Source organism: Notamacropus eugenii, chromosome 1 (genome assembly GCF_028372415.1).
Source record: "Notamacropus eugenii isolate mMacEug1 chromosome 1, mMacEug1.pri_v2, whole genome shotgun sequence".
NCBI lineage: Eukaryota > Metazoa > Chordata > Mammalia > Diprotodontia > Macropodidae > Notamacropus > Notamacropus eugenii.
In genome coordinates this window covers 741979779-741995437 of record NC_092872.1, presented here as the reverse complement: position 1 = coordinate 741995437, position 15659 = coordinate 741979779, and the positions used below count along the sequence as shown (strand labels likewise).

Here is a 15659-nt window from a genome sequence, read left to right as displayed (position 1 = left end):
CATAAACACCAAAGACAGATTCAAAGGTCAGTGAGAAAGTTCTTTCACCTAGGTGAGAAGGGAACAGAGTCTGGCCCTAGCCCCAGTCCCAGGACAGCAGAAGCAAGTGCAGCACAGTGTCCATTTTTGGAGCACAGACCTTGGTGGAATTGAGTGACTGATCTGGGTCTCAGTCATGAGTGGTGGTCCCGGGGTGAGGAGGAACACTGACTTGGTAGAGCTGGTGGAGGCTGTCGAGAGGGAAATCTGCTCACAGATATTGAACAAAAAAGCTTATGGTTGCTTCCAGACCAGAGAACAGTCCAGGAGAGGAGTAAACTCCTCTCCCTTGATTGTGTCACCTTGGAGGAACTGAGAACTTACATATCCCTAAAATATACCCTGGAAAATAGATCCAGGAGAGATAATTTAAAAATTATGGGACTACCTAAAAGCCATGATCAAAAAGAATGCTAGACATCATCTTTCACAAAATTATCAAGGAAAATTGTCCTGATATTCTAGAACCAGAGGACAAAATAAATATTGAAAGAATCCACCAATCACCTCCTGAAAGAGATCCAAAAAGAAAAACTCCTAGGAATATTGTAGTCAAATTTCAGAGTTACCAGGCCAAGGAGAAATTGTTTCAAGCAGCCAGAAAGAAACAATTTGAGTACTGTGGAAGTATAATCAGGATAACACAAGATCTAGCAGCTTCTACGTTAAAGGATCAAAGGGCTTGAATATGATATTCCTGAAGTCAAAAGAACTAGAATTAAAACCAAAAATCACCTACCCAGCAAAACTGAGTATAATGCTTTGAGGCGAAACATGGAACTTCAAGGGAATAGAGGACTTTCAAGCATTCTTGAGGAAAAGACCAGAGATGAATGGAAAATTTGACTTTTGAACACAAAAATAAAGAGAAGCATGAAAAGGTAAACAGGAAAGAGAAATCATAAGGGACTTACTAAAATTGAACTGTTTGCATTCTTAAATGGAAAGATAATATTTGTCACTGTTGAAACTTCTCTCAGTATTTGGATAGTTGGAGGGATTATATACATGCATACATACATACCTATATATATGCAGAAGGCACAGGGTGAGTTGAATAGGAAGGAATGATATCTAAAAAAGTAAAAGTGAGAGAGGAATATATTGGGAGGAGAAAGGGAGAAATGGAGTGGGGCAAATTATCTCTCATAAAAGAGACAAGAAAAAGCTTTTTCAATGGAGGGAAAAGGGGGGAGGTGAGAGGGAAAAAGTGAAACTCACTCTAATCACATTTGGCTTAAGGAGGGAATAATACGCACACTCAATCTGGTATGAAAATCTGTCTTACACTACAGGAAAGCAGGAGAGAAGGGGATAAGTGGGGTATGGGGCATGATAGAAGGGAGGACAAATGGGAAGAGGGAGTAATCAGAAGTGAACACTTTTGGGGAAGGACAAGGTAAAAAGAAAGATTAGAATAAATGGAGGGCAGGGTAGGATGGAGGGAAATATAGTTAGTCTTACACAACATGCCTACTATGGAAGTCTCTTGCATAACTACACATGCATAGCCTATACTGAATTGCTTTCCTTCTCAGTGGAAACAGGTGGGAAGGAAGGAAGGGAGAGAAGTTGGAACTCAAAGTTTTAGGAATGAATGTTGAGAATTGTTTTTGCATGCAACTGGGAAATGAGAAATACAGATAATGGAGTAAAGAAATCTATCTTGCCCTACAAGAAAAGAGAGAAGATGGAAACAAGGGAAGGGAGAGGGTATGATAGATGGGAGAGCAGATTGGGGGAAGGGGCAATCAGAATGCCCAGTGTCTTGAAGTGGGAAAAGGGAGAGATGGGGAGAAAATTTGAAACTCAAAATCTTGTGGAAATGAATGTTGAAAACTAAAAATAAGTAAATTTTAAAAAAGCAAAGAAAAACCCTTCAATGCTTCCCTATCACTTTCAGAGGCAAAACTAAACCTCTCTGATTGGCATCCCAAATCTTTCATGCCCCAGTTTTAGTCTCCATTACTAGGCATATTACATATTACCACTTGCCCCACATTCTAGATTTTAGTTAAACTGGTCTATTCATAATTTCTGACATTCAATCTTTTCTCTTCTCTCTTTCTTCAGCTTTCCTCCCACGTTTGGAACATCTTCCTCTCCTCAGACGTTCAGAATTCTGAGATCTCTTCCAAACTTACCTCTGGAGTTACTTCTTAGACCTTCCAGATTCGCCTAGATGCTAGCGAGCTCCTTATCACTTTGTATATATTCTATTTATTTCTATATGTACATATAATTTCTCCCAATTTATTGAATATAACTGATCGAGGACAGGAAACATTTTTTCCTTCAATAATTTTTTCTCAGTGTCATGTTGTAGGTACTTAAAGGGGCCTTGTAGCATGGGGCATAGAGTACTGGACTTGTCATCAGAAAGACCTAGTTCTAAATCCTATCTTAGTTGTACAACCTTGGTTAGAACCTGAAGTCTTCTGCACCACCCGTGTAGATTGGATTCAGTGGCCTCTAAGCCCTGGATCAATAACCTTATGATTTTCAATCCTATGAAATGCTTCTTGATTGATTTATTGACCTTAGAAGGAAGAAATAGAAGCAATGCTGGTTGGTGGGGGGAGAAAGTGGGAATTACAAAGATAGAAATTGACACTTGAAGTCATGAAGACCTTTCTATTAATTACAATACTCTAGAAATAGAATTGGTTATCATAGGACCTAGTGGGTATCCCTATACCCTGCAGGTACTGAGGTTTTCAAGTCCAGCTTGGTCTGATATAGGGCCTAAGACTGGCCAGATAGAGGTCAGACTAGACAACTTAGTACTGTGAGATTCTGCAAATCTGTGAATTGACTACAAAGAAAATTTCCCAAATAAAAAGGAAGATTTGGGATATTTGTTTGTCAGAGAGATGTTAAGCAAAATTTGGATAATTCCATTTAAGTTGCTTTATAATCTTAAAACTATGCTACTCACTCTGTCCTTTTCAGGTGAAGCACCATTTGTTTACCATGAAGAGTCATCTCATAGAGGACCTCTGCGTCATATTTTTCCTGGAAGAAAAGCATGTATTCCAATTAGTTCAAGATAATCAGGACAATCTGCACCTATCACATGACTTACATGTGGTAGGCACTTAATCAATGTTTGTTGAAATTAATACAATTTTCCTTCTTTCTTTCCTTTCTCTTCCCTAACGATATCATTTGAGACCAATGTTGCTCAAATTTCAGGGGATGAATTCTCTAAGGTAAATATTACAGAGAGAAAAGAGACAGTGAAGTCTCATTTCACTATAATAAAAAGGGAAACAAAAATAATTGATCTGACTGAGAAAGAAATAATTATAGAATGCATGAGGACACTAAGGGAGATCTGTGAGAAAATGATGGTGAGGAAAGGAACAGTTGGCCTAAGCTGTACCAAGTTCCTGGCATAGTCTGCGTATCAGAAACTCTTACATGACAAAAGACTTTGATACAATTTTAGTGAACTCTCATCTCTCTGCCTCTTCCCCTGACAATCCAGAAAACAGTTTTTGTTGTTTAAGGACATAGTAGTGTAACCATTTCCTTTTACAAGCACAGCATTCACAACACTCAAACATGACTTTAGTGTGTGTGATGAAACAGGAGAAAGTGCTTGATTTGTGTTAGAGGGACTCAGTTTCAAATACTGGCTTTTTGATTTATTACCTGTGTGCTGTGTGATCTCAGAGAAATCTGTTAACCTATCTGGACTTCTATTTCCTCATCCATAGTAGATGCTCAATGACTACAAAAGTCTTAAAGGTCTAAATCTGTGGCAGTTTCAGAGTATAGCAAATAGAGCCATAGTGACTAGAGCCAGGAGGACCTGAATCCAATAGCCCTGGGCTACATAATCTCTGTCAGCCTCAGTTCCTTCATCTGAACTCACTCAATTTCATCACTGATAAGACCAGTCTCACTTGGTTAATAAATAAGAATTTATTATCCTCCCATTGTGTATCAGGCACAAATATACAAAGAAAGACAAAAGAGTCACTGCTTTCAAGGAGCTAACAGTCTAATGGGACAGACAACATGAAATCAAATATGTACAAACAAGCTACATGAAAGATAAAATGGAGATAATCAATGGAGGGAAGGCACTAACACTGAGGGAATTGGGAAATGGTCCCTGCAGAAGATGGGGCTTTAATTGGAACCTGAAGGAAGCCAACAGAGTCCAGGGGTAGAGAGCATCTGAAGAGCTTGGGACAACCACTGAAAATGCCTGGATTCTGGACATAGAATGCCTCATGAAAGGAATGACGAGAAGATCTATCTGATACATTTACTTTTATGTAATTAGAGAACATTGTTTAAGATACTTAATGAAATCATATAGCAAAAAATAGTAGTAAATCCCCCCTCTTCCCTTTCACACCATAAATCTGGGATACCGTTTCTCACAAAAAATATATATGTCACAGCAAATAAAATGCCTAGGGAATATCAATGATGGGGCTAACGCATAGGGAAGATATGACTGGGTATTCACAAAGAATGACAGAAATGGAAAAGTCCAGTCAGGTCAAACACACCACAAAGAAATACCCTCTGTTACCTATGTGATAAGTGATCATCTAGGCTCTACTCAAAGAAATCAAAGTAGGGAGAAGCCCACACTCTATAGCACATTCTACATTTGGACAGCTCTAACTCTCCCATAGTCTAGATAATGGGGAAGAGTGTGGGTTTCTTGAGAGCAGGAACTACCTCTCTTTTCTATTCACATCTCATCCAAACCACTCACCAATATCAGGATTGGTTTGATGAAAATAAAAATTCAGAAATTGCTAAATGATAAATGAGAACTCCACAGGTTTTACCAGTAGGATAGTTCATCCATCTCTAAGAAGGTAATGTTTAACTCCATCAAAAATAAAGTACAAACAAAACTTGCAAAGAGACAAGATTTTTGGCTCAGTAACAAGGCAGATGAAATTCAGATTTATGCTGATAAGAACAATCTAAAACCTTTTTCTGATGTCCTGAAAGCTATTTATGGGCCAAAGACCTATGGTGCATCTCAACTACTGTTGATGGAGTGCTGATGGAACTGCATTTAGTGATAAGGATATAATTCTGGAGAGATGGCCTACATATTTCGGTAATGTTCTCAACAGATTATCATCAGCATATGCTGATTTCATTGTCTATGAATCTCAGGTTGAAGTCAATTCCTCTCTAGCTGAAATTCCAAATTAAGAAGAGGTCTTGAATGTCATTAGGTTCCCCTCAATGGCAAAGTGCCTGGTGCTGATGCTATTCCAGATGAAATTTATAGGGCAGAGGAGTCAACTGCTCATACAAAAGCTGACTGAGATCTTCTAGATTACATGGCAAGAAGAGGTTATTCCCCCAGAAGTTCCAGGTTGCCTCCTCCATCGTCCATCTCTATAAAGTAAAAGAAAATAGGTTGTCCTGTGACAATCACAGGGCATTCTGTCTCTTAGTCATTGCTACCAAGGTCCTTGCCAGAGTCCTCCTTAATAGGCTGATCCTTCCCTTGAAAGATGGTCATCTACCTGAGAGCCAATGTGGCTTCAGAAAGGACTGAGATGTGGTTGTTCAACCACCTCAGGAGAAATTCCAGAAACAGAACAGAGGTCTGTATACAATGTTTGTCTATCTGACTAAGGCCTTTTATACTGTTAGTCATGAGGGCTTGTAGGAAATCAAGGCAAAATTTGATTGCCCAGAGAAGTTCATCAATATTGTACACCAGCTTCATGACATCATGCTTGCATGGATTCTGGATAGTAGATGATGCTCTCACACTTTCCCAGTCACCAGTGTTGTAAAGCAAGACTGTGTACTTGCTCCCATGCTTTTTGCGTGATATTTTCAGTGGTGTTGTCTGATGCCTTCAATGAGGATGAAAACAGCATCAAGGTCAGCTACTGCGCTGATGGCAAATTATTTAACTTGAAAAGGCTACAAGCCAAGACAAAAGTGCATGGATAGTTGGTGTAAGCTTTTTAGTGTGCAGATGCCTGTGCCCCCACTGTAGACTGAGACTGAAATGTAATAGAATACTGATCAATTCTCTGCAGCTTGTGACAATTTTGTCCTGATAATTAACACCAAAAAAAAAAAAAAAAAAGACCAGATCTTCTCCACCAGCCAACATCACACCACCCATACATGAAAATATCAATTACAGCAAACTGAGACATTTTGATCACTGTGGGTAAGTTCACTTCCTTTGGCAGTATTCTTTCCAGAGATGTATGCAAATATGATGAGACTGTCACACATAATGCCAGAGTTAGCTCAGTGTTTGAGAAGCTCCAAAGGAGAGTGTGGGAGAGATGATACATTAAACTAACTACCCAATTAAATGTCTGCAGAGTTGGTGTGTTGACCTCATTGTTATATGTTTATGAAACCTGGACAGTCTGCCAGTGCCCTACCAGGAAAGTGAATTGCTTCTATTTTCATTGTCTTATGAAAATGCTGAAGTTCACCAGGCAAAATAAAGTACCAGACACTGAAAACTTTCTCTAGCTGAAATGCCAAACTCTACTGCAGACAGAACAACTCCAATGTGCAGGCCACATTGTTTGAATGCCAAATGTACCAAATGTACATTTACCTAAAAGACTATCTTACAGAGAACTCGCACAAGGAAGGTGCTCACATGGCAGTCAGAAAAAGTGATACAACGACATTAGTAAGGTCTCTCGAAGAACTTTGATTTCAAATGTGAGGCATGGGAGAAGCTGGCACAGGACCATCTAGTATATCATGCCCACATCAAAGAAGGCACTGCATTTTATGAGCAAGGTAAAATTGCAGTAGCTCAAAAGAAATGTGAGATGTACAAATTTAGAGACATTTCTATCCCAAATGTTCATACTGACTATTCATGCTTTATTGGTGGTAGCACCTTCCAAGCTCATATTGGTCTGATCAGCCTCAGTTGGGTGTATTGGATCTTGACCCCAACACAGTGACGGCATCTTGATCCTCTTTGAATACAGAAGACAACAACCTAGCGTAATTCTTGGTACCAATTTAGCATCAATCAGTTACAAATTCCTAGCAAGACATAGTCTGGTGAGCAGACTTACGTGTCAAGTAAAAAATTCATTCATAAACTTCAAAATATACTTGAGAAACCAACATAAATTCTACTGAGGCCAGAGAATCATCACAGACAGAGCTGCTGTCTGCAATCACCCAGGCATAATATTAGACCATTAAAAGTTAATATCAATTTTTTAATATGTGTTATCATACCAAAAGGTCACAGGCTACAAAGTTTGTGGAATTAAAAGGTTCTAAATATAGAGACCTACTAGAAAAAATCAAATCCATGTGGGAGTCAGATAGAGTACATATCATTGCTACGGTCCTAACTGCCATGGGAATTGTCCCCAAGATACTTTCACTGAGCTGAAGAAAGATGAGTTCACAATGGTACCTTAATGAATTTTAAAATATTCCTTTTATCCACTTGTGCAATAATCTGAAGAATTTTAAATCTAAAGAAACAAGAATGGGGACTTGTCCTAGGACGTTTTCTCAGTGAGCCATCAAAAAGGCAGAAAAGATGAGATGATAATCAGTTACAAAATTATGGTGTTATAGAAAGCAATCATGGTATCTATCTGCATAATATTCCACAGGACATTAAAATGCGGAAAAATAATAGCAGAATATTGATTCATCCCTAGGCTACTTCTAACTATTAAAGAAGATGAGAAAAATGAGATGATAATAATCCTATGGTCTCCTCTAGGCAAGACACATTGGACAGAATTTTCAAAGAGAAAACTGGGACTAAATATTGAATCTCATTGGTATCCTGAAATCAAAGCTCAGTAGGAATAATTTACTTAAAACACTTATGAGCACTAGTCTGAAGTTAAGAGGACCTGAGTTCAAATCCAACCTCAGATGCTCACTAGGTGAATGACCCTAAGCAAGTCACTCAACTCCAATTGCCCCACGAAAATGCTTTACTATATGATTATGGCCTACCAGTCTAGACAAATATTTTCAGAATGAGAAAATGAGTACTAATAGATTTGGAAAATAGCTTAAAAATCTGTATAATATTAAAAAATAAATTTTACTAATATTTCTTATTTTTAAAGCATCTAAATTATATTGAACTCCTCCCAGAAAGTCATTCTTTATCAGAAAAATTAAAAAGAGAGAAGATGCAACACTAATTACTTTTTAATTTACCTTCGTGACTGTTGCAAAATGTGGAGGAACATTCGAGAGGAAATCTAATTTCAGGCCTGATACAAATGTGTGTTGTAATTATTGTGATGAGAAGAAATGAGACTTGGGTAGAAGGTTTGGATCATGGGAACTGAGTGACCCGTACACTACTAGAAGGTCTTTTAAGACTTGCTTGATGGAACGTTACAAGAGAAAATGACCCGGGCAGAAATCAAGTCTATAGAGGTCTCTGGGGCTCAGTGGGACAGGGTTGGCTTCCCAGAGCAGCTAGTCTGTTCCCAGGCCTAGGCCTACTCTCAGTGATTAGGTCACATATATCCCTGTTCCCTTGCTGAGGGACCATTGTGGGCTTTTATTTTGGAAGACTAGGGCATCTCTCTGTGTCTCACAAAATGAACAATGGATTAATATTTCTCTGGGCATTTTCTCTAACTGTCCCCCATGCCTGGAATACTCTCCTTTCTCTGCTCTGACCACTGACCTCTCTGGCTCCCTTTAAATCCGAACTAAAACCCCATGTTCTGCAGGAAAGCCTTCCCTCTGCTAATTATTTCCTACTTCTCTTTGCTTTGCTTTGTATATATTTTTTTGTATGTGTCTCTCCCATTAGACTGTAAGCTCTTTGAGAACAGGAGTTGTCTTTTGCCTCTTTTGGTATCCCTGGCACTTAGCACAGTACCTGGCTCATAGTAGGCACTTAATAAATGTTTATTGATCGATTACAAAGAAGTTCTACCTGTAGGCCGTGCTTTTGGTTTTTCTCTGTATCTCTTTTATGAAGCACAGGACGCTTTTGAGGGTAAACCACTTCATAGACCTCTTTCCTGAGGTGTTCAGCTGCTAGATGAGAAAAGAAGGAAAGAAAACATTTAACATCCACCACGTGTCCCCAGCAGAAAATGATGAGCAGAAGTAGGTGTCTGTCACATTCCTGGGAATACAAAATGACAATAATTGATGAAATACATTCAGGCCTTTTCTCAGCTATTATCCTCCACTCATACTGATGCTCACAATCTTCTGGACATTCTTTTCTCTCCAGATTTTCATGACACTGCTTTCTCCTGGGTTTCCCTACCTGTGCTCCCCTACCTACTCTTTCTCTTCTTTGCTAGCCCTCTGTCCAGGTCCTGCTCACTAATGCTGGCTGTTCCCCAGGGCTCTGTCCTGGACCCTCTTCTCTTCTCTTTTTAGACCATTCCATATGAAGATCTCACCAGCACCCATGATTCAATGATCATCTTTACACTGATTATTCTCAGCTTTACTTATCCAGTCCTGACTTCTTTGCTAACCTCTAAACTCTCACCTTCAACTGCCTATTGGGCATCTCAAACTGGATGTCCCATAGACATTGTAAACTTAATATATGAAAACTTTGAAAATGTCATCATTTTCCCCATAACCTTCTCTTTTTCCTAATGTCATTATTCCTGTCAAGGGCACCATCATCCTCCTATTCATTCACAACCTTGATGTCATCCTTGAATTTTCCCTCTCACCCTTCATATCCAATCTGTTGCTAAGTCTTGTCCATTTTACCTTCATAACATTTCTTACGTATGTATCTCTTTTACTCCCTTAGTATTGCATCATTCTGATCCTTGCATCTGGAGTTTTATAATAACTTGTTGGTTGGGATTTTACTATATTCTCTTGGTTGATCTCCTTATCATAGATCTCTTCTCAGTCCCATCCATCCTTCAGTCAGCTTTCAAAGTGATTTTCATAAAGCATAAGTCTGTCCATACAATCACCCTACTCAATAAACTCTAATATCTCCTGATCACCTCCAGGATGAAATATTAAATCCCCTCTTTGGCATTCAAAGTCTTTCGTAACCTGCTCCCCATCCCTCTCTACACATTTCCAGTCTTATTACCTTTTACAATTCCCACATATACTCTATGATATACTCTTCTTCAAATAAGACACTTCATCTAGAGACTCTGGGAATCTTCATTGGCTCTCCCCCATCTCTAGAATTTCTCCTTTTTCTCTTCCTTCCTTAAAATCCAAGGCCTTTACTTAAAGCCTTCCCCCATCTCTTTCCTAAAATGGCTTCCCTCTGTTGATTATTTCCCACTTATACTCTATATAGCTTGTTTGTGTATAGTTGTGTGTATCGTCTCCCTCAATAGATAGTAGACTCCTTGAGGGCAGAGACTTTGCTTTCTTTGCATCTCCAGACTTTAGCAAAGTGACTGTGCTTACTCTATGTTTATTGACTGACCTACTTACGGCCTTACCCCACTCCACTTTTCTGGAAATTCTCTCTCTTCTTCATAATTCTTCAGGAGTCAGGGATTGGTACTTCATTCTTAGATCTATCTTTGAAATCAATTCTCCCTTGATGGCTGGTACAATATATTGTATAGCCATGCCATGGACTTCCTTATCAGGTGGATGACTGCTTTTAGATTAAGTTCCTATCTAAGAACCTGCTCTTACAGAAGGATATGATATCAGTCATTTACATTTTAGTGTGAATGGACAGTATATTGACCTCCTGGGAGATTTGTATGTGAAATCTATTATCAGATTGGGTGAGAGGAAACATTATCAGTAGGATGAGAGCTAGTCTGTGAGTTGGAGAATTGAATTAAACTTTTGCCTCTAACATGTAATGACTGTGTAACCCTGGGCAAGTTCCTTGACCTCTCTGAACATGTCAAATGTCTAAGACTATAACCAATAAGCCAAGCAACAAGCATTTATTAAGTGCTAAGTGCTTACTTTCTGTTGTTATATGGTCATTTTTCAGTTGTGTCCAACTCTATGTGACCTCATTTGGAGTTTTCTTGGCAGATACTAGAGTGGTTTGCAATTTACTTTTTCAGCTCATTTTACAGAAGAGGGAACTGAGGCTTAGTTAGTGGCCTGCCCAGGATCACACAGCTAGTGAGTGTCTAAGGCTGGATTTGAACTCAGGAAGATAAGTCTTCATGACTTCAGGGTCGGCACTCTGCTGCTCAACCTTGTGGTCCAAATGCTTATTACAAGGATACAAAAAATGGCAAGATCTGGTCTCCAGCGTCAAGGAATTAACATTCTAATGGTGGAGGCATCATGAAAATATCTGTGTACGTAGAATATACATATGTGCACATGTAAATATAGATATGTACATTATACATGTGCATACATATATAGGCACATATGTATATACAGTATAGATATGCTATATAAAATTATTTATTTTTGTTATTCAGTCATATTTCTTCATGACTCCATTTGGTGTTTTCTTGGCTAAGATACTGGAGTAGTTTGTTATTGCCTTCTCTAGATCATTTTGCAGATGAAGGAACTGCGGTAAACAGGGTAAAGTGATTTGGCCAGCGCCACACTGCTAGTAAGTGTCTAAGGTCAGATGTGAACCTAAGAAGACAAGTCCGCTTGCCTTCAGGCCTTCCATTCTATCTACTGTACCACTTAGTTGCATCCATAATTTCATATATATGTATATATATTTATATACACACATACATATACACACATGTGTATGTATGTATACATACACACATATGTACACTTATGAATGTGTGTATATATATATGTATATATATATATATATGTAATATCAGTATCTATTTATAATTTCAGTGCAAAGTGACCTCAGAGGGAAGGTACTGGATAGGCAATTAGAAAAGCCTCTTGCAGAAGAGATATCACTTGCCATGGATGGATAAAAGGATGCTTATTTAAAAGCCCCCTCTAATGATGAAACCATAGGCCTAGTTTCTAGCTGTATCCTGAAAGATTTTGTAGGTTGAATGGTATAAAGGAAAGAGAATTCAGGTGCTCCTTGTAGTCTCTCCCATAGTAACTTCATTAGTGCCTTTGGTTTTTATCATTTCTATACAGGTGACCTTTAGCCCAGTTCTCTTTCCTGAGCTCAAACTCACATTCTTAACTGGTTTGGGGGCATTTTGAATTGGATATTCCAAAGGTATCTCAAACTTGGCATGTTTAAAATAGACTTGATTATCTTTGCCCCAAGTCAACCCCTCGTCTCACCTTCCCTCCCCTCTTTCTAGGGAAACATCATCCTTCCACTTACCCAGGTTTTGCTTGACTCCTCACCCCACATACTCCATCACTGGCCACATCTTTCTATCCCCATAGCATCTCTCACAGAAGTCCCATCCTCCCCATCGCTCCCACCCCCACCCATAACTTAAGTTCTTATCATTATCTATCATCTGGACTGTTGGGACAACCACCTTCCACATGAAGCCTTTTCTGGTCCTATCCTTGCAATAATTTGTGCCTTCCCCTCCCAGAATTATGTTTGCTCCAAATATGACTTTATAAACACATGCACACATAATAATATACATATATGAATGAATACATGTATGCATCTTTTATTTTGTTTCCACAGTTAGCATATAGACTCCCTAAAGACAGGAACTTGTTTCACTTTGTGTTTGAATCTCTGGCCCCTGACACAGTCTCCAACACAAACTATGTGTGCAACAAATGATTACTGACTGATTAATTGAAATCTGAAATCAGAGGATGGATCTGCATTTGAATATTGGGTTCCATAACCTAACTCTCTCTCCACAATTACCATTTAACTTCTGAGCTGTTTGGATCTAAACCTCTTCTTCAATTCTAACATGCTGTGAGTCTGCATATTATTGCCAAGTTGAATGTATAAGGGAACAAAGACAATACAAAGTTAGGGAAACAATCAATATAGTGAATTGCACTTTTTAAAAATCCACAAAGCACAAGATAGTTTCAATAGGTTTCAAATAAGCCTTTGATAAAGACTATCACCCCTTTATTCTAAAACCCTGGAAAATAGAAGCTTGAAGGGACCTTTTTAATATCTATCTATCTACATACACATATCTATATTTGTGTCTATCTTTCTTCAATCTATCTGCCCAAAGCCAAATACCACATACAGTGGGGAAATGCTAAAAACTTCCCAAATAAATATAGGAATACCTAACAGTGTCCCCATATCCATACCATTATTTGATATAATTCTGAAAACACTGGGAATACTAATAAGACAACACAAAGAAAGCAAAAACATAACGGAAGAAAAGATGAAATAAAACTGTCCCTAATTGGAATAATATGCATAGTTTTATCTCATCTTATCATTAGTGTCAATAAAATTAAAATACTACAAAACATAATTTACAGTTTTAATGCTATATCAACCAAATTATCAAAGGGTCATGAAATAACAATAACATATCAAACAGTAATTATAAAGTTAATTTGAAGAAACAAAAGACTTAGTATGTCAAAAGAAATCATTTTAAAATGTGAGAAAAGATATCTCTTCGAGACATCAAACTATATTATAAAATAGGAGTTTTCAAAATTATTTGCTATTGGTTAAAAAAAAGAGAACAAGGAAATAAATTAGGAATTCAAAAGAATTATGAAATAGAACCCCAAAACTCAACATTTAATAAATTCCAAGCCATAAATTATATAGGAAACAATTTTATATTTACTGGGAAATTCTGGGAATACTGGAAAGCAGGCAGGTAGAAATTAGACTTAAATTATTAGCCACTCTGAGAGGTGTGAAGTAGTATGTCAGAGTTGTTAATATGACAAAAAAAAAAAAGGAAAATGATGAATGTTGGAGGGGATGTGGGAAAACTATGATACTAATACACTATTGGTGGAGTTGTGAACTGATCCAACCATTCTGGAGAGCAATTTGGAACTATATCCAAAGGACTTTGAAACTGTGCATATCCTTTGACCCAGAAATACCACTGCTATGTCTATATCTCAAAGGCATCCAAAAAAAGGGACTTATTTGTACAAAAATATTTGCAGCAAACTCTTTTTGTGGTGACTAAAAAGTGGAATTCAAAGCCAATCAATTGAGGAATGGCTAAAGAAGTTGCAGGATATGATTGCAATGTAACATTATTGTACTGTAAGAGATGACAAGGATGGTGATTTAAAAAATAAAATAACCTGGAAAGATTTACATGAACTGATGCACAGTGAAGAGAACAGAGCCAGAAGAACATTGCACAAGGCAACAGCAATATTGTTTGATGAAGAACTGTGAATGACTGCTATTCTCACGGTTTTGTTGTGTTTGTCCTTCATTCTTGAAGAGGATTTTGACATTAGGGAGATGATGACACACCTTAAAGTTAACTTTGATTTGAATGAGGGAAGGCTGTGAAAAGTCACCAGCCTCATTTTATCCTTCAGAGCCATCTGGGTCCAGTGGCCAGATATTCATCAGGATGACTGGAGATGACCCAGGATGATCCAAGACAATCCCAAATGATAGTTACCCAAAAACTATGTTTCTCAAAGCTTTATAAACATCATAAATGACCTTCTTGGGCTATATGTGTAATGGTGGAATCAGTAGTGCTAGCATATGGGCATATTAATTACTTTACTTGCATAATTCCATATTGCTTTCCAAAATTGTAATGATTCACAGGTGACTTGACCAGGATCATACAGTTAATAAGTATCTGAGGCTAAATTTGAATGCTGGTCCTCCTGACTCCATGCCCTATATTCTATCCATTGTGCTACCTTGCTGCCTATATGGAATATCACAGTGCTGTAAAAAAAATGTGAGTACAATGAATTCAGAGAAGCATGAAAAGACATGAATGGATGCAAAGTGAAGCAAAGCCAAGAAAACAATATTGATGATGACTTCAGCAATCTAAACAGAAAGAATATCTGTGAAAAAAAAACCTCAAGGCAATGTTTCAACTAATAACACTTTTACTTTGCTGATTCCTGCCCCACCCCTGCACAGCTGTCAGTGCTGAATCCCTCTTGACTTCGCTTTGTATCTCATTTACGTACGTTTTGTGTTTGTTTCCCCACCAGTAGAATGGAAGCCTCTTGAGGACAGGGATTATTTCTGCTTTGTCTTTGTATCAAAGCATTCAGCAGACTGCATGACATGGAGCAGATGCTGATAAATGTGAGAGAAATGATTATTTCTCTTTTATGTTAACCAATTATTGAATTAAGACCAGGATTTTTTTCAGAAGCCTGGAGGTTGGTCAGTGTCTGAAGGACGTGGTTGATGGGTGAAATTGCTCAAATCCCAGGAGCTGATCCTCGGTGGCGATTGTTGTCCCACCCAACTAGAAAACCTTCCAAAGAATTTAATGTGAATTCATCCCATTGTGTTCCATTCAGTAGGGTATGAGCAGAGGTGGACCCCCTTTTGTCTAGAATGCCTTAGGCAGGTAGACTGGATGAGGATAAGTGTCTTTGTCCAAGACTAAGTGATCAGTCATGTCCTCCTGCTCCTCATTAGAATGAAGAGATCTATCTCTCTTTGTAATATTCCTTCTTCTCATTACCTGTTAAACAATCAGAATTAATTGTCATCCTCAAAAATACCCACAGTTCCAGGGCATATAAGCATTTAATGGGTTCCATGAGGGATCTTTGGC

At 38.2% G+C, this 15659-nt stretch overlaps 1 protein-coding gene across 1 annotated transcript in view; it reads right to left on the bottom strand.

Moving 5' to 3' along the window:
* Positions 1–9453, bottom strand: part of ADAM7 (ADAM metallopeptidase domain 7) — an 81901-nt gene extending 72448 nt beyond the window's left edge. Inside the window, exons 1-3 of the mRNA XM_072634432.1 lie at positions 9444–9453; positions 8963–9066; positions 2978–3054 (exon numbers count right to left, since the gene is read on the bottom strand). Of these exons, the coding sequence (XP_072490533.1) occupies positions 2978–3054; positions 8963–9066; positions 9444–9453 (191 nt within the window). The remainder of the gene's footprint in view (positions 1–2977; positions 3055–8962; positions 9067–9443) is intronic.
* Between the last annotated feature and the right edge of the window lie 6206 nt (positions 9454–15659).